At 37.1% G+C, this 18,465-nt stretch overlaps 2 protein-coding genes across 2 annotated transcripts in view; one reads left to right on the top strand and one right to left on the bottom strand.

The window, feature by feature from the left end:
* LOC140172690 (uncharacterized) overlaps positions 1 to 5,343 on the bottom strand; it is a 61,686-nt gene extending 56,343 nt beyond the window's left edge. The window contains exon 1 of the mRNA XM_072195822.1: positions 5,275 to 5,343. The gene's annotated coding sequence lies outside the window, so the exon portion shown is untranslated. The remainder of the gene's footprint in view (positions 1 to 5,274) is intronic.
* Positions 5,344 to 12,291: 6,948 nt separating this feature from the next.
* Positions 12,292 to 16,853, top strand: LOC140172689 (lengsin-like). The gene is made up of 2 exons (XM_072195821.1): positions 12,292 to 12,450; positions 16,062 to 16,853. Exons 1-2 carry the CDS (start codon positions 12,292 to 12,294, stop codon positions 16,851 to 16,853), a joined length of 951 nt encoding a protein of 316 aa, XP_072051922.1.
* The last annotated feature ends 1,612 nt before the right edge of the window (positions 16,854 to 18,465 follow it).

The following is an 18,465-nucleotide window of genomic DNA, read 5'->3' as shown; positions in this document are numbered from 1 at the left end:
CTATGTACAAATGTATAGAAAACAAATCATAAAATAATATATCCTCAAATCAGATTTTTAGATCCTCAAATATATAATCACTGCTATTCCAGTATACCTGTCTTTGTTAGAATTTCTTTCTATATTTCAGACAGAATTCACTTTAATTTGCATTCACCGTATTACACATCAAATTTTCGAGTAAAGTGTGAATAACTTTATTGACAAAATGAACCATCTCTAGCATGTCTAGTGCAGTCGGATCCAATGCACCTTAAATCTCCGCAAATCATCCCGTCAAGTATCATCAATATGCGAGTGCTAGTCCATGGAGGATTTCACTCCAAATTTATGCAGACCTTAAAACAAGGGTTGGTGCTACTTTTCTTCACTCTGTATTAGTTCTAGATGCAATATTCAAAGCCAAGAACCCAAGATGCATAGCAAAGCAATCCAATGCAAGCTTATGAAAAGTGTAAAATTTTTTCCATAAAATTCCAATAATTCTTCTCCAAAAAAGTGCAAATAGAACAATTGAAGAATCTCAGATATACTTGCTTTTGTGATCAGTTTCATACAGCTTTTATTAAAGAAAAGCTTTTTCAATCAAAAATATTGATTAAAAATATATTGCTAATTATGAACCTGTGGAATGGATCAATCTGTCGATCCACACACTACAAGTTTAATATCACAAACTTGTGTCAAAAAATTACATTTAGTGTAAAATAAATCACTTGAAAAGCAATCTTCTTTCAGATTAATCCTAAAATTACTATTAATTTCCTAATTTACTATAGAAAGGGATAACTAACCAGATGTCAAACTAGGGCTGAATGACTAAGTGACTTGGTGATAGTCGACTAGGGATGAATATCTATTGTATCCTCAAGATACATTTTACAATAAATGTTGGCAAACTGACTGTTTGACATTCATACAAATGTTGCTGATATTGTTTTTATGTGCAAGGCAGACCATTTTGCCAGCAGTTAGATTAATCCCCTCAATCCATCATGATCCATGCGCCACGGTCAGTGAGCCTTATGTAGTCTTTGTCAAAGACCTCGCGGTCCTAGGGGGGAGGGCGAGCGGCGAAGGCGCGACAGAGCGGCGAAGCCGCGACAGCGAGCGGTGGTGCTCCCACTACGGTGGTCCAGGCAGAGCCTTGTTGAAAGGCTAAGCCTTATGTAAAAGTTTTGTAATGTCCGATTCTTTGTATGATATATTGCCTGTGTCATTCATTCTGAAAACACACCTTATGCACAGTTTACACAAGGACTCTATTGCTGGAAATTTATTTCCAGCAAGAGAAAGTCCTCGTGTATGTTGGTAATTTTGCCAGGCAATACCCCTGGACCTCTGACCTTTCATAGTTTCCTCAAAATAGAACCGGGGCTATTTTTTCAAGACAGTACTACACTCTCCAGAGAGTTTCTCTGGAATGTTGATGGCTTTTCCACACTTTTGTTATGTATTTACCTGGTTATGGTTTTATAGGTCACATAGGGGGACCCTAGATATAGTTGATTCAGATCATATTGCTGGAAACAAATGTCCCCATGTAAATTGCATCGCCAGGGCAAGTCATCTATCAAAATCAAGTGTTATTTAGGGTACATACATGTGTACATGTAGTCAGTTCTTTGGCTTTTACATATAATCTCCACAAAAAAATGATTTTGTGGCAAACCAGGGAATAAAAGCATAAAACAGGGAAGAGTTGGGATCAGTAATATTCTTCCCTGTCTGGGGTTGAGCAGTCGTGACTAGTGGTCATAGCTCATGCACATAAAGATCAAGGGAGCTGGTTTCTTTCTGCTTTACATATTTTATACAAAATCCATTTTCTTTTCAGTTTGGACACAGGTCTATCTACTAGTATCTAGGGAAGCATTTGGGATTCAGAAGGAAGATGGAACCATTATTTTCTGTGGGATTCATGCAGGTTGGGTAGGATGTTACATGTAGCCACCGTGCGGTAGCATGAGGGAATAATTTAGATTTTCGGGAAGAATAGACATGGTTCTGTAACTTGTGAGACAAATCGTATGCATGGTTTCCTAGACTGGGACACTTTGATTTTTTTAAAGATTACAGAAAAGAGGATATATATTGAATGTTTAACATCCCGTCATGGAGATGAGCCAAATCATGCTGCGAAGTGATCGATTTACCCATCCCAGACAGTTCAACATATTCAAAACATGCCAACATGAGCCAGAATTAATGAGGCTACATTTTTACGAGAAATCCCAAGACATAGGTAGCTATTTTTCACGCTCATGAGTTTAACATGTTCAGTTCCTTATGACCCCTGGCCTTTTCCAGAAATATTTTATCGCAAAATCTAAAAAAAATCTTAATCACTCTCGGGCAAATAATAAATTTGTTGAAATTTAAGGATTTTCAGCTCAATAAAATGTCACATGACTACTTGTTATATCCAATTTAATATCTTGCTAATGCTTGTATCCCATTCTCTATTCTCATGAAGTTCCTTTCCAAATCAGTTATGTAGCAGAAATGTATTCGCCACTTTGTATTTTAAGCCAGTGACTTATAATGTAAACACACAGTAAGTCTTTGAGTACATTCATGCAGCAACAAAATACAATTTAAGCAAGATTGTGTTTCTTCATTTTACATTACTTTTGTGTTTCTCAAGTTTATTTGTCGGTTGGTTGACAGGGTCAAGGCATTTTTTACTCGGACACACTTGATAAATACTCATGAGTTGTCATGCTCAGAATCTCCTGTCAAATAATAACAACATTGGACATTGCATTAGCTATTGTGGTCAATAGATAATTTCCTATTGAAGTAAAGGCTGTCAACATGTTCCCTTCTTTTCTTGCTTCAACTATTTCACTTACAACTTCAATACAAGTGCTGTTCAATAACCCTGCTCAATGCATTTTCAATCAAAGCAGAATAGTATTCAACTCACGCTTAAAATGTAAAAAATCTTTACTGAAATCGAGTGAAGAAAAATCCCCTCATTAATTAAGTTCATTGACTTGAGTCCCATTGCCAACTCGGAGTGTTAGTTTGGCAGAGGAAAGACAATTGGTAAGTCATGTGCAGCTAACTACTAATTAATAAAAACAATGGCCAATGATGAACAATCCTTATTAAATATCGCTTTCCTTTGAGACTTTGAGCACAAAAAAGCAGACATTAAATATTTTTATTGCACCTTTGTGTCTGAAGTAAAGAAAAGGGGAAGATTTGAGTATACATTTTATTAATATTATATAAATTTTTGCTCTTCAATATTCAAACAAGAGGATTTGTCTGCATCAAGCACTGCCAGCTAAAATGGTATCATTCCTATAGAAGTATAATAAGTCAGGCCTGTAGCCCAGGGGAGGGGTACTAAACTACAGGGTGCTAAAAAGTGGATCTTTTGTGAATTTTTCCTTCAACATAAATGGCTGCTTTTTAACATTTTTACAGAAAAAAAAGGACCTTTTTTCGGATTGACTTTTGGGGAGGGGCGCACACACACCCTTTGGGCATATTAAACAGTAGTCTGTGTTACAGACCGGTACCTATATTATCCATAGGGAGAGAAACTACTGGGATCCACACACTCGAAGCGGCTCGCGGCTCGTACTGGCCAAGAATTCGTGGCTCATCGCGGCTTCGCTGCTCACCCCCCTTGATCGCGAGTCCGACATTATCGAGTCAGTCTTTGACAAAGACTAATTTTCAGTTACAGCCCAAGGTTGACATTGATCAAGTTGTGGTAAATGGATTTGTTTTTGTACCCAATGCATCCAAAGATCATTCTGTGAACATGTACAAACACATAGAAATGTTTAAGATGGGGTTGCACCACTTCAGCATTTTTGAAAGTTTTAAAACTATATGTAACACTGTATATAGTGCAGTGCAAAGCACTTGTAATCATTTTGCATTACAATTTACAAATTCAATATCATCCGCTTGATCACTGTACTGAAGAATATTTAGCATCCAAGAAGACTACAGAGGGGTGATGTAGTTGCTGTTACCAATTTTTTTTGCTACTGAGTGAAGCCAAATTTGCCAACGTTGCTACATGTACCTGCACAAGCAAATCACAGGTTATATAGGGATGGACTATAGCAGTGTACAAATTAAGTGGTCATCCGGTCTTCCTGAACAGGGTTCGATTTAGAGGGGTTTTACATGCACAAATGCATGTAACTTTGGCTCTGTGCATGTAGAACCCTGTTCCTGAAGCCCAGATTTGTTGTCATCTGAACGAAACGAAATTGATGCTGAAAATGATTTTGAAAAAAGCGACGCAATAATGTTGCAAATGTTTTAGATGAAGAAAAAAATCATGAACGTTTGTTAGATGAGGATAAATTCTGCATCAATTCGTACTTTGAAATGGACAATGGGCCATGGCGGGTGCAGATTGTGAGAACCCGGAAGTGACAATGTAATTGCGGTAGCGACGAAGCTTCCGAATTTGACAACTACAAATAAATGTTGAAAGCTTTGGTCACACAAAAGGGTGGGGGTTCAATTTCTGGTAAAAAGGGTGTATGGCTAAAAAGCGTGGCGGAAAAATAAAAAGGTGGGGGTTTGACCCCCTGACAAAACAGTGAAAACAGGGTGCCTCCGCCGCCTAATGTACTGTGCCAATATCCACGTTTATTATACCATAAAAAATAGCTGATAGTATATTCATTTTAAAAATCTTTGTAAATTCATTTTTTAACATTTTTACAGAATATTTATGAAGTTGGCTATAAATATACTGTGTTCATAAAATACATTTTGTAATGATCATGTGATACTAATACTATTATTACTACTAGACTGGCGGCGGCGCTGTGCTGTGCTGTCACCGCAGAGTACCGAAAAATTATACTAGCTTCAAAAGTTTAGTCTAGTCGAGCTCCTCGAGGTTGAATGCAGAACTAAACATCAATGCGCAAATTCGAAGCAAGACTTCTTGAATTGAGTAAGGAAAAGCCAGCCTATAGTTGATAAGTTGGCACTCCCAGCAACAGTCAGATTATCAACAAACCACAGTAATCAGCATAGGTTCAGTGTACTAGCACAGCCCCCTGCATGCTGCAGCTGTGTGTATGCATGCACTGCTGTGGCATGTGTGTAGTTCACAGTACACTAGTGAGTTGCAAGTGGCGACTTTCAATCATACTACTACTACTTTACTGAGGTGAAATGCACCGAAAACGATTGATTCACATTGAAATAAACGTATGATTTGATTATATTATATAATCATTACATAAATATGTAATTAAGTTCGGCCAAAATAGCTACACTTACCATAAAATGTGTGTTTTCTTCAGGAAAAGCTGCCTTCGTACAGCACTGTGCCACTGTGTTGATTCCTACGATGACCTGAAATGAACCGGTAGACTCTCGTTCCAGTCGCAATACATATTTTAGTAATTTACTACACCCCAGTTGTGTGCTTATTTTTTGCATTTTTTCTCAAAAATTATAGCGCATTGGTGACAAGTAAGATATGTATATTATAGGGGCAAGGACTACAACTACTGCACTGAAAATTTGGCAACTCAAGGCAAGCAGTTATTGATTTATTGATCAAATTATTGGTTTCCCTCATTTTTGACTGTAACTCATTACTGTTGTCTGTGATGAAATAAAATATCCAGTGCATACTGCATGCAGTAGTTGTAGTCCTTGCCCCTATAATAGCTTATAATATACATATCTTACTTGTCATCAATGCTCTATAATTTTGGAGAAAAATGCAAAAATATGCACAAAATTGGCCAGGGGTGTAGTACCCCTTAAAGGGATCTGAAATGAGCGTTTGAGTGTTTCGACAGTATTTTTTGTGGGACATGAGAGCACATCAGACATATCGAATTTTCTGAATACGAAGAATGTCTTTCTGATATCAAATAATTTTCATTTTTTGAAATTCACGATATAATACAAATTTTATGACAAATTATTAATTTAGATATTTTTCACATTTTTGATATATACCGGTAACAGTCCTCGAAGTAAATTTTATAAATCTAATGACATATTCTTAAAGTGTATGTAGCTGGGAGGAAAAGCCGACGATCAATTGAAAATTTTGATCTTTCATATTGAAGATATTATAGGTCTTTTCTCCAAAAGACGTCATTTTTTTGGTGTCATTTGGGAACAAAAATCCATATATCTTCCATACGAAAGGTCCAAATTTTCAATTGATCGTCGGCTTTTCATCCCACCTACATACACTTTAATTATAAATTATCAGATTTATAAAGTTTACTTTGAGTAAATGCAGTTAAATATCAAAAAAATTGATTTTTATCATTTGCCATAAAATGTATATTACATTGCGAATTTCAAAAAATGAAAATTATTTGATAAATAAATACTGTCCAAACGTTCATACCTCACCCCTTAATTGAATTTATTTTTTACGTTTGCACAATATTTTTGTAGGACATGATAGCACGTCAGACATATCGAATTGCATTCTGAATACAAAAAATGTCCTTCTGATATTTGATTTTTTCAAATTCGCGATCAACACATTTCATGGCAATTTGTTTTGTTTTTAAAATTTTTAACAATCCTTGAATTAAAATTTATAAATCTAATGATATTTACTTAAAGTGTATGTAGTTGGGAGGATCTAGGAAAAACCGACGATTTGAAATTTTTAACTTTTCGTGTTAAAGATATACATCCCCCAGACATAAAACTGGGAGGGGTATTGAGTGAATGAGTGCATAATCATCGTGATCCTAAAAATGCCTTTCACCTAAACTAATTACAAGACCTCTTCTAAATCTACTGTACACTATTGAGGCAGGCTTTCACTTTTAAAGGGAATTTTTATTAAGCCATTGAACAAGGGGTTCAGATTGGTTCCAAAGATGTTTAAACTTTTGGCAAGTTTACCATGGTTAACGATGTCCAACAAAAAGAACCGATTCAATGTCAAATCTTGTTAGAAAAATAAAATGGTAATGGTTATCTCATTGACCTTTTCGATAAATTAAAACAGGCCAAGTACTGTTAACTTTGGACCACAGTAATAATAATGATAAACACTGAATCACCATTTATTGGCAAATAATGTAACGTGTAACACTCCAGGAACAAGATATGACTTGCTATAGGCGCAAGGCGCAGATCCATCCTTTTCAAGTTTTTGAAAAGGGGTGCTCTTTGGTCGTCCCATGAAATTATTATTGTTACCGGTACCAAGTGCGGATCCAGTGGGCCTCCCCTCTAAAAAAAAGATTTTGTTTTGACGACTTGTTAGGCGATTTGCCAACAATTTTGAAAAAAAAAGTTGTACTCCAAGGGGGGTACCCTTCGTGGTCTCCTAGAATGGTTTTAGATTTTGGTGTATAATTTCCTGGATCCGTCCCTGATTGATCGCTCTTGTTTCTCCTTTTCAAGAGCCTCTACCCTGGATCCGCCCCTGCTGAAAGCTGAAACCCATGCAAGACCTATAACCTGTATGTCGGGCGCATACCGAACTTCGGCAATGGGTGGGGGGCAATTTCTTGGTGAGCTAACAAAAGATCATGAAACGTGTAAATATAACATATTGAAGCTTGTGGTCAAATATGCATGGTTTAAATTGGAACAAATTGTTATCTAGTTAATTTTTCCTTCATCGCCCGCTCTAAACTTTTATAAGTGTTTACTGTATTGGAAAATTTAAAGTTCTTAGTTTATTTGTTTCGTCCTTAGTTCCTTTACTTCTTGAAATCTTTGAATTCTTTTGGCTAGTTATAGACTCAGAAGCTAGCCCTAATTTAAACTTCCTTCGCACCTCTAAGAATCGTGCAGACTATTATTGATGATCTCAAATCAACATTTCTGCCATCAGGCTTTACCTTGACAAGTCTTCGACAAATTAATTTCATCCAATTGTAATCTCTCTCACGTACACATTGTGAGTATTAAAACCAAGTGCAATTCCTCGAGGACATTCTGTGGAATGCTCAAACACGAGATTAGGGTAATTACTAGTCGGCTTAATTTTAAAGCAAGTTAATTTTTTCATCAAAGCATAATAGTGCCGTACGCCACTGCATAAAGTCGGCCGGAATTAAAACTATATGGAATAAAGATTATTAAAATATTTCTTATTACATTAAATTTGAACAATCTTTATTATGTCTATAATTGTTTACATTTGATATTTAGGGGCCCTCTATGTAGTGTCTACTGTATATTGCATATGCTATCTACTGTAGATATAGCTTATGTTACAGACCTGCTATCTACTGTAGATAGCTGGTGTTTAATATACCTACTATCTACTGTAGATAGCTGATCAATGTTATACCTGCTATACTGTACAAGTGTACATATATAGCTGATGTTATACCTGCTAATGACTATGTCTAACATAATATAGCTGATGTCATCTACCTGCTATCTACTGTAGATAGCTGATATTATTTACCTGCTATCTACTGCACCGATGCTATGTGTTTGCTATTTTTTATTTGTGTTGTTTTATGTAGCTGATGCTATTTACTTGGGATATATTAATTGACCTAACAGACCTGCAGTCATATAATTGGCACTCTCCTGCTGTTGGTGGGGAGAACATAGCATTGAAAGTTAAAATTATAGGAATGGTCGCTGTCCGAATTTGTTGGATGACGCGTCTAATTCTTTCATCTATGGGTGTTAATTATGGGGGACATGGGGACGTGCCCCCCCTAAAAAAATTGCAATGTGTTTTGTTCTTTTCAGACACCTTTATGCCAAATGTCTCCCCTCCCCCACTTGAGACGTATTGATGCCGCTGCATTCATTGGCAAACGAGAGCAAAAATGATTTCAAATCATTACGTGCGATCAGGTCGTGACCGTTAGCACCTTTGACCTAATATATAATAAACCCCGTAAATTTCAGGACGTTTTAAATGTGCAATTCGTGATTCACAGCATCATCCCCCCACTTTTCTAAAAAAATGTTGAGAGTTTTATATCACTGGAACCCTCTGGCTAGATAATGTTTATGTACAAAAAAATTTCTTGCAGATTAATTCGTTTAGCAAAAATATCGTGAACTTGATTTGAATTTCGTTCTGGTATACCAGAAAGAAATTACAACACAATACTATGGAGCAGTGTAACACATAACTCGCAAACGCAAAATCGGAATCAACTGAAATTTTGGGAATAACCTTTTTTCGTGGATATCTACTGAAAAATGTCATAAAAAGAGGAAGCTAGGATCACGAAATACTCCTGTATAGTAAGCATATGGTAAGTTATTCTCCATACTAATTACAATCTTTATCCTCTTCTTCAGGGGCGTAGGCAGCTTTCTTGGTCAGGAGGGGCAAAATAAAATTTCGGGGGCACAGACGAAAAAAATTGCAGTTGCATCATACAATACATATTGGGACGATTTTGTTTTGTATTTTGCACTATTTTCGCACATGATTGGGGTGAAAAGGGCTTTATTGTGACAATGTGCGCAAAATGTTTATATTTTACAATATTTAGGCCATGATCGGGGTGAATTTTGGTGGAAAAGGGCGCTCCTTGCCCCTTTTCTTTTCCTTTGCCCTCCAGATTTTCTCATTCATTTTTTTGTCAGAGGGGCACTTTTTCTTTCATTTTTTGTCAGGGGGGCACTCTGTCCCCCTTGCCACCCCACTGGCTACGCTACTGCTCTTCTTCGTTCCACAGGGCCCATGATGCTATATAGCTGTACACTAAAATACTCAAATCTAGGCTCATTATTTTAGCCTAGATATGGCAAACATAATGCCCACGTTTTAGATAAAATATGCCTATACCTATATAGTAATAATGCCACAATCTTATACCGTATGATCATTACAGAAAAAAAATATTGATTTGCTTGAGTTAAATAATACGGATCACTATGATCAACTGACTAATTAGTGAAGATGGACGATCATTATGTGTCTGCTATCTACAGAAGATAGCAGGTGGATAACATCAGCTATACTGTAGATAGCTGGTATAAACATAGGATATCCACATTAGATAGTAGATAAATACTTTTAGCTATCTACAGTAGATAGCAGGTAGATAATATCATATATCTACAGTAGATAGCAAGTAGTAAACATCAGCTATCTACAGTACACACTGCAAAAAATTCATGTTAATGGTCTAACACTAATGTTAATTTTTCTAACACTAATGTTCATAAATTAACACTTGGTGTTATATTACAAACATTAGTGTTTGTAATATAACACCAAGTGTTAATTTATGAACATTAGTGTTGGACCATTAACATGAATTATGTGTTTATTAAGTGTTGCTCTGATAAACACAATATGGTGTTTAAATATAAACACTTGTTTTTGCAGTGCAATAGGTGGCAGATAAATACTTATAGCTAAATTAATCTACAGTAAATAGCAAATAGATAATATCTGATAACAGGTAGATAATATCAGATATCTACAGTAGAGATAGAGGGTAGATAAAACCAGATATTTATAGTAGATAGCATATATAGGTAACATCAGCTATCTATAGTAGATAGCAGAGAAATACTTTTAGCTAAATACAATAAAAATATCAGGTAGATAATATCAGCTATCTTCAGCAGCCTATAGCAGGTAAATACTATTAGCAAAATGAGATAGCAGATATACTTTTAGCTATCTACAGTAGATAGCAGGTAGATTTATTAGCTATCTTCAGTAGATAGCATGTAGATAATATCAGCTAGACAGCGGGTGTATAATATCAGCTATCTACAACAGATAGCATGTAGATAACATCAGCGATCTGGTTACAGTATTGTAAATTTTGATGACATCAGAAATTTTAAGGTGAAAGAAATGCTTGGGTAGACCGTTTCCTCATTTGTTTTTATTTTGCATTTATTTTAAAATTATATGAAATGTCGGTGGCCAATTTGTATAATACTCAGTTAATGCCCTGAAATTGTAGTCGCGAACCCAGACCGCATATGGCTCATGTCTGTTAGGAGCGACATAAACCGACTGTGAAGGAGACTAATGAAATTATTGCCTGACTCAGCTGTGTCCATATCCCAGTATCATCATCAACTGTTAAAATAATCATACAATTTTCAGTTGAACGTATTTTCCTTCGGGACTGTTGAAGCTTTCTGACTGGAAGTATAAAGTCGTGATCGACGCACGCAGTAGTTTAATTAATTAGCAGTTAGCCATCCAGTAAGACTTTCGTCTTTTGTAGTATAGTTGCGACCCCAGTCTTTTTGCTTATTATCATATAAATAAATGCATGATTAGCATAAAGTGAATAAATCAAAATGAATCATATCAACTCATTTCTTAGCTTTGTTTTTTTGTTTGTTTAACCAGTCGGTCCGGGTGGACATACGCTTGGGTTCTGATGGGACCAGCTCAAGCAAAATGCTCAAGCCAATCTTATGTTATGTGCTATTCCAGAAAAAAATGCAGACTTTTTGGCCCACAAAATATTAATAAAAAGCCTTACTCAAATATAAAGAAATTCCAGTTTATTTTCAAAATTCTGCTTTAGATATCCGGTTTTTTTTTGTCATCATGGGAGAAGGTTATTTTTTTTAGAATGATATTTTGTTAAACACTTATTTGCTGAATAGTGATGTACAAACAGGAGCAAGTTTCAAAAAGTGAGCAGAGGTAAGGCCGGCTTTTTAAAACTTGCAGTCAACGCTTTTTGGCGGATTTCTTTTCTTTTTATGAATGTAGCCAAGCTTGAATGTCGTGTAGTCCATGAATAAAACGAATAAATCGAGAAATGAATCATTAATAAGAGGTAGTCCATGGATAAAATGAATCAAACGACAGAAATAATTAATAAGCGTGCAAAATTTTAACATAAGACAAAAGGATCAAGTATACATACAAAAAGGGTCGGTGAAATTACCTATAAGCTTGTGCGTGATAGTAATGTGTTGATATACAGTAGTAAGAAACATAAAAAGTAGTACAAGCTCACAATGTCAACAAAATGTCCCAAGTTTATATTGACCAGGCAGTGACAGTGAATGTGAACCGACTGCAAAAAGCGGGGAAACTTTTGGCCACACATTTTTAGTGTGTAGGCCTCTCACCCTGCTTATCATCCAGAGTTTGGCTGTAATCATATATGTATTTGATCACGAATCCATGGTCTGTTTTAGATCATGTGATGTAAATAAGTGAATGACTGTAAAAAGCGAAAATCCAAATTATACTGATGATTTTGCACATGCAGGCAGAAGATGGCAGTATACCGGTGGCATATTTCAACGGAACAGGACCTGATGTCTGATACAGATGCTAGACGCTCTAATAATATTATAACATGACTATTTTGTTATAATACCGAGATGAAATATGCCAATATTGGGATGCCAAATCAAAACGAGCTCCGTGTTTCAAGTTTCCCATTTCCATTCCCATCATCAATGGTGGAGGGGGAGGAGAGGGACACCTTCCCCCTTGCTCCCCTTGAAGTTGTTACGCCACTGCCCGCTCCTGATATGACGGTATGTTTAATTAGCTTTAATTGCACGAAACAATAGGATATCAAAAGAATAAATACTTATTTAAACTTTGAACACACTATCAACATCAATTTTGTGTCAATTAACTCCTTTGCTTTGACCGAGTTACATTTTAAATTTGCGTACTTAAGGCCAGGGTTGGGGTTAAAGTGCATTATTTTAATTTGCTGACATACGGTGATTTTCGTTCCATGTGCACGTATGAACAGGCTATTTTGTCGTTGCCATTTTTGCATTAAGTTTGCTCATTTTCTTGCTGTGGACCGAATATTTATCCTAACCAACTTGAAGCCAATATAATGTAAGTAGTATATTGTTTTTTTGTTTACCCTGTTGATCCAGGCGGAAACATGTTTGGGTCCTAATAGGACCAGGCTCAAGCAAATTGCGTAAGCCAAGCTTAAAAGCTCATATTATAATCATGCTGGTCTCAGTGGCTTGTATAAAGAGAGATAAAATAAAAAGGAAAGCAACATAATTGAAGTAGCATGCATATTGAGGAAAACTAAGGCCACTCCCAACAAAATAATCAAGAGCACGATTTTGCTCAAGAAAGAAACAGAATTGAAGAAAAAGATTAAGGAAGAAAGGCACGCCCATCAAATTAAAGGAACAATTTTGCTCTTAGCTTTGGGTAGTGCAAGATTTTAAATGTATGTTCCTACTTGATATACTTTCCCATTTCATATAATTGTGGTTATATACACACAAAATATAAGACACTGCACGAAAAAAAGAAGCAATGGGCAGACAATTTGCCCAATTTCGATCATGCAAATTATTCATTATTGTTCAAAATCAATTGTTACTATCGTATCCAAAACGCAAATTAAATTCTGCTGTAAGGGGATAACTTAATATTTTCAACTAATACACCTAAATATCAAATTATCTTAAGGTATTTATTTAAATATTGAATAAATTGCTCCAAATTAGGTTATTGTCTCATGCATGGGCCAAAAAAAAGTTGTTTGCTTGTCTTCGTCCAATCTACCATCTCGGCAGTCCTGACCTTTGAACCTTTTTTTTTTAAGTTTCATTTTGACAATTTGCCCAAAAAGTCATGAACTTTTTGTCTGAAATGTTGCACTGCAAAAACTCCGGTGTTGAATACGCAACACCGAGCTGGTGTTGAAGCTTCTGGTGTTAATTTACGGTGTTAGATTGTTAGATTAACACCGAGCTGTTGTCAATACAAAATCTTAAATGTGCACTACATGGACTTTTTTGTAGATCTAAGTGATCTATAATATTTAGGTGAAAACCAACAGAAACAATTCACGCTCATTGATTAAAATGTTAACAACGATTAAAGATGATAATTTCAACACCCGTACCAGTGTCACTTCTGCACCAAAGAGTGTGGACCTCTCAGAACACTGCCGCAGTGTTAAATATGTTCCATCAACACCCAGTGGTGTTAAATTTACACCATAGTGGTGTTGAATATAGGAAATTCAGGCAAAAGGACCAAATCAACACCCAGTGGTGTTGAATAGGAAATTAACACCGGAAAAAAGATCAAATTAACACCAGGATACAGTGTCGAAATAACACTTCGTAGTGTCAAAATAACACTTCGTAGTGTCAAAATAACACTTCGTAGTGTCAAAATAACACTTCGTAGTGTCAAAATAACACTTAGCAGTGTTTCATTAACACCGAAAAGTGTGGACCTCTCAGAACACCACCCCGGTGTTAAAATCAACATTCACGCTCATTGATTAAAATGTTAACAATGATTAAAGATGATAATTTCAACACCCGTACCAGTGTCACTTCTACACCAAAGAGTGTGGACCTCTCAGAACACTGCCGCAGTGTTAAATATGTTCCATCAACACCCAGTGGTGTTAAATTTACACCATAGTGGTGTTGAATATAGGAAATTCAGGCAAAGGACCAAATCAACACCCAGTGGTGTTGAATAGGAAATTAACACCGGAAAAAGATCAAATTAACACCAGGATACAGTGTCGAAATAACACTTCGTAGTGTCAAAATAACACTTCGTAGTGTCAAAATAACACTTCGTAGTGTCAAAATAACACTTCGTAGTGTCAAAATAACACTTGGCAGTGTTTCATTAACACCGAAAAGTGTGGACCTCTCAGAACACCACCCCGGTGTTAAAATCAACATCCTCGGTGTTACTTTTGCAATGTGTATACTACAATATCCTGCATGTCTCCCCTGTCTAGTCGTACCTGGTTAACATTGGGTTCCGATATTTCGTACTATCATACTCAGCGCCTACGCAAGTAAAACATTGTACAGTAAAGCCACCTTAAGTCTGCCAGACATGTGCAAATTATATGGGTTTACCTTGATTTGTCTTTGGTGGAATTCTGGAGTCAGTGAGTGTTTTACATTTAGATATAAGAAAAGAAAGGAAGAAAGAAAAAAAACTTTCCCGAACGACTGAGCAGACTTCTGAAAGTGATCTGTGGACAAGCAAACAATTTATTAAGTTTTTGGCCGATTACCTCAATAACATCAAATTGTCCATGACTTCCGTTTGTCGTGGTAGGGCAGTATTACTACACCTTTCATTTTGGCGTTCAGTGGCGTAGATGTCTTTAGTGAAAATGGGGGATGGGGTTGGAAAAAATGTCTTGAAGTAGTGCTTGAAGTATTACAGTGAATCCAGCACCTTTTGGTGACAGAATAAGTGCATGGCACAGCGTCATCGCCCCGATATCTTCATGGCAGAAATCGCCATGGTATAGGTTGAATCCACTGCCACGCATGGTCATTTTGTATCGACCTGTTTAATAGTTTTGAGTCGCATAATGGGCCGAAGGACATCTGACTAAGGCTACTGACAATAGCCCCGATTAGGCTGGTTACTGACCTCGCTGTGTGTGAGTCGAGCATGGTACGCCATAGGTCATATGCTTTTAGACGACCTCCACGATTGGCCTATACACTGCGCTATAATTCGGCACACATAAATCAGAATTATTGTCAATTTTTGACTCAAGACGCAAGCTTCTTTCTCAAGACGCAAGCTAACGACTATCATATCTGTTCAAAATATATATTCAAGTGCAAGGAACCATATCTGGTTTCTTTATACGAAATCATTTACGGGAGATATTCATCATTTTCTACCCCGGTATCTAAAGATTTTCGTCTCATATCAAACTCGTGCATAGCACATTGACGTGTATCGATCCCGGGTATTGATTTTAGTATCTCTGCTGACAAAGTAATTATTAGCCAGGCGATGTCGGTGTGCATGGTACAGCGCGAGAAAATGTTTGCCATAGTGAAGCTAAACTAATGAAATATAGTGAAAAAGTGGAAAGTGCGAAGCGCAAAAATGGCACTTTTAAAGCTAAAATGACCAAATATAGGGTTAATTTGGTCAGAAACATATAGGCGTCAACATTAACATGGGGGGGGTGGTTGTATGAACCACTCCCTGTCAAAAATTGGTAGGATTTATCCCTCACCCCCACCCCTCGGGATCTATGCCTATGTTGGTGTTCATCTTCACTTTCAACGCATGTCGAAAATTTAAAATGTCAGAACCGATATGTAGGTTTTCATTAATTCATATTTTTTCTTTGTTTCTATTTTGTAAACAGACAACAGTAACGAAGAAGATGGACTTGGATACCGTTCTAGCCTCAATCAAGAATAATAATATTGACTATGTACGGTTTGAAATCGCTGACCAGTATAGTGTTGCCCGTTGCAAAACCATTCCAGTCAAACACTTTCAAGAAAAAGCCAAACATGGTCACAATTTTGGACAAATTGGGTTTGTTGGCTTTGATCCAGAAGGTGGCTTTATCCCAAATACAGGATATATTGCAGAAAGAAATTTCGGCGATGCTGCCTGCTTCCCCGATTTGGACACTTTCGCTGTACTTCCATGGTGCAAGAACACCGCTCGCGTACTTCTTGATGCGTATACTGATGGAAAACTAGAGCCTGGATTTCCTCGGGAGGTGGCAAAGACGCAGGTCCGACGTTTGAAAGAGCTTGGATATTCTCTCTTCTCAGCTCACGAGTATGAATTCTTTGTCGTTGACAAAGTTACCCAGGAGCCTGCATTTAAATGGAATCAGTGGAATGCTACATCGCGATCTAGTTTTAATTTGGATTTCACGCAACAGATTGGTCATGACCTTCCCATTGTTGGAGTTGATGTTGAGACTATAGAAACTGAGTATGTCCCAGGTCAGATGGAAGTAACGTACAAACCAGCTTTCGGTATTCGAGCTGCAGATAATGCTCATACTTACAAGGAGGCTATCAAAGAAATCGCGTATCAACACAATTACAAAGCACGATTTATGACCAAACCACAGCCCGATGCGCAATACTCGAGTGGAGCACATTTTGAATCATTCTCTATGGGATGCAGATGGTAAGACTGCCTTGTTCTACGATGCATCCTCTCCAACAGGTCTCTCCACTGTAGCTCAGCATTGGATAGCGGGTATTCTTGCACATGCTCCAGCAATAACTCTTCTGCATTGTCCAACGATCAACTGCCTTGGTCGACTCCAGTTGGATTCACTCGCACCGGTAAACGCGACTTGGGGATTCGACAACCGAACCTCACTAGTACGCGTGAAGGTGGGTGGCCAAACTAGCACCTATATGGAGGATCGACTTGGATCCAGTGCTGGAAGCCCGTATCTTAGTCTTGCTGGATTAATCATTGCAGGAATGGATGGAATACAACGCCAACTTCCACTTCCTAAGCCAATTTCTGGGTCTGCCTATGAAGACAAGAATCTGCCTCCAGGAACCAGTCGACTACCAAACACTATGAAAGACGCAATCCAGGCATTCCTAGAGGATAAGGTGGTTACTGAAGCACTTGGAAGTGATTTTGTGAGAGCTTTTATCGCTGCTAAGATGCATGAGATGCAATGTGAAGAGAATGCTAAAGCAAAAGGAGACGAACACTGGGAAGAAAACTATTATGCATTTCTATAGACGATGACTTCAGCAAAAATATTCACCAACATGTTTAAAGAGATTTTAATGTCCAAGTTTATATCTCAAACGCATGTTCAATTTTGCGTTAAGGTATACCCTCCTGGACTCATTGGAACGTTCCAAACTCTACCGTGGTCTGCCAATAGCCTGAATCCATCTGGCCTCTAATGGCGGCGCCTTTTATTTACCCACAATCCTTCACGTTGCCTTATTCACCAACAGCACAACCCGATGACCGTGCGTAGTTGTTGAAAGACTGAAGGATCCAGCCTAGTCAGCCAAGGTCATATGGATGGATTAAATAGTAATGAGAAGTATAATTTGAGATTCGTTTTTCAAAGTAAATGTGATCATGTAACAAAACCATTAAGGTGTAAGGAGGAAGCTATTTCTGATATGAGGCCTACTACCAAAAGTAATGTACTTCATTTTGATCAGCAGTATCCTCGGCCAATGTGTATTCAAACTCCTGCCATAAAGTACATGTATCTCTTTCGGACAACCTAATAATCATGATAATGTCACATGGATGATAATGTGCAAATATTAGAAGCATAAAACTCTTGTTATCATACCAAGTTTCAAGTTAATCCATCATTTTTTGAGAGGTTGAAATTTTCTCCCCTCTGTAACCAAACTAGTTTCGTTCATCAATCTTTTGATCTATTCTCCTTATTTAGCTGACACCTTGTTTTTAGAAGTCTCTATAGTATGGTCGTTGAAGATGAAAAACAGGTGCAACCCGGAAAAAATTGGTACAAAAGCTGATTTTTGCACCGAAGAAGCAGAAGGTATCATAGAATATCATATCCAAAGTCCACCAAAATCCACTTTGGGGAATTCTTTTTATCCAAGATGGCCGCCAAAATGGCGGCCACAACATATAATTAGCTGTATCTCAGCTTCTGAAGCAGATATGATGATGATTTTAGTGTCTTTGAACAGGTTTAAGAGGTCAGGGAATTCAAATTTGCACAAGTCTAACACACTGATGTCTTCATTCACACTGTAATCCAAGATGGCCACCAAAATGGC

Source organism: Amphiura filiformis, chromosome 16 (assembly GCF_039555335.1).
Source record: "Amphiura filiformis chromosome 16, Afil_fr2py, whole genome shotgun sequence".
Classification (NCBI taxonomy): Eukaryota; Metazoa; Echinodermata; class Ophiuroidea; order Amphilepidida; family Amphiuridae; genus Amphiura; species Amphiura filiformis.
Note: the sequence above shows the minus strand (reverse complement) of the source record. Positions and strands in the feature narration are given on the sequence as shown.

Bases quoted from the DNA above. Each gene is read 5' to 3' on its own strand.
- LOC140172689 (XM_072195821.1), top strand. From the start codon at position 12,292: ATGAAATATGCCAATATTGGGATGCCAAATCAAAACGAGCTCCGTGTT. The intron at 12,451-16,061 runs GTATGTTTAATT...TTTTGTAAACAG, and splicing joins TGCCCGCTCCTGATATGACG to ACAACAGTAACGAAGAAGAT.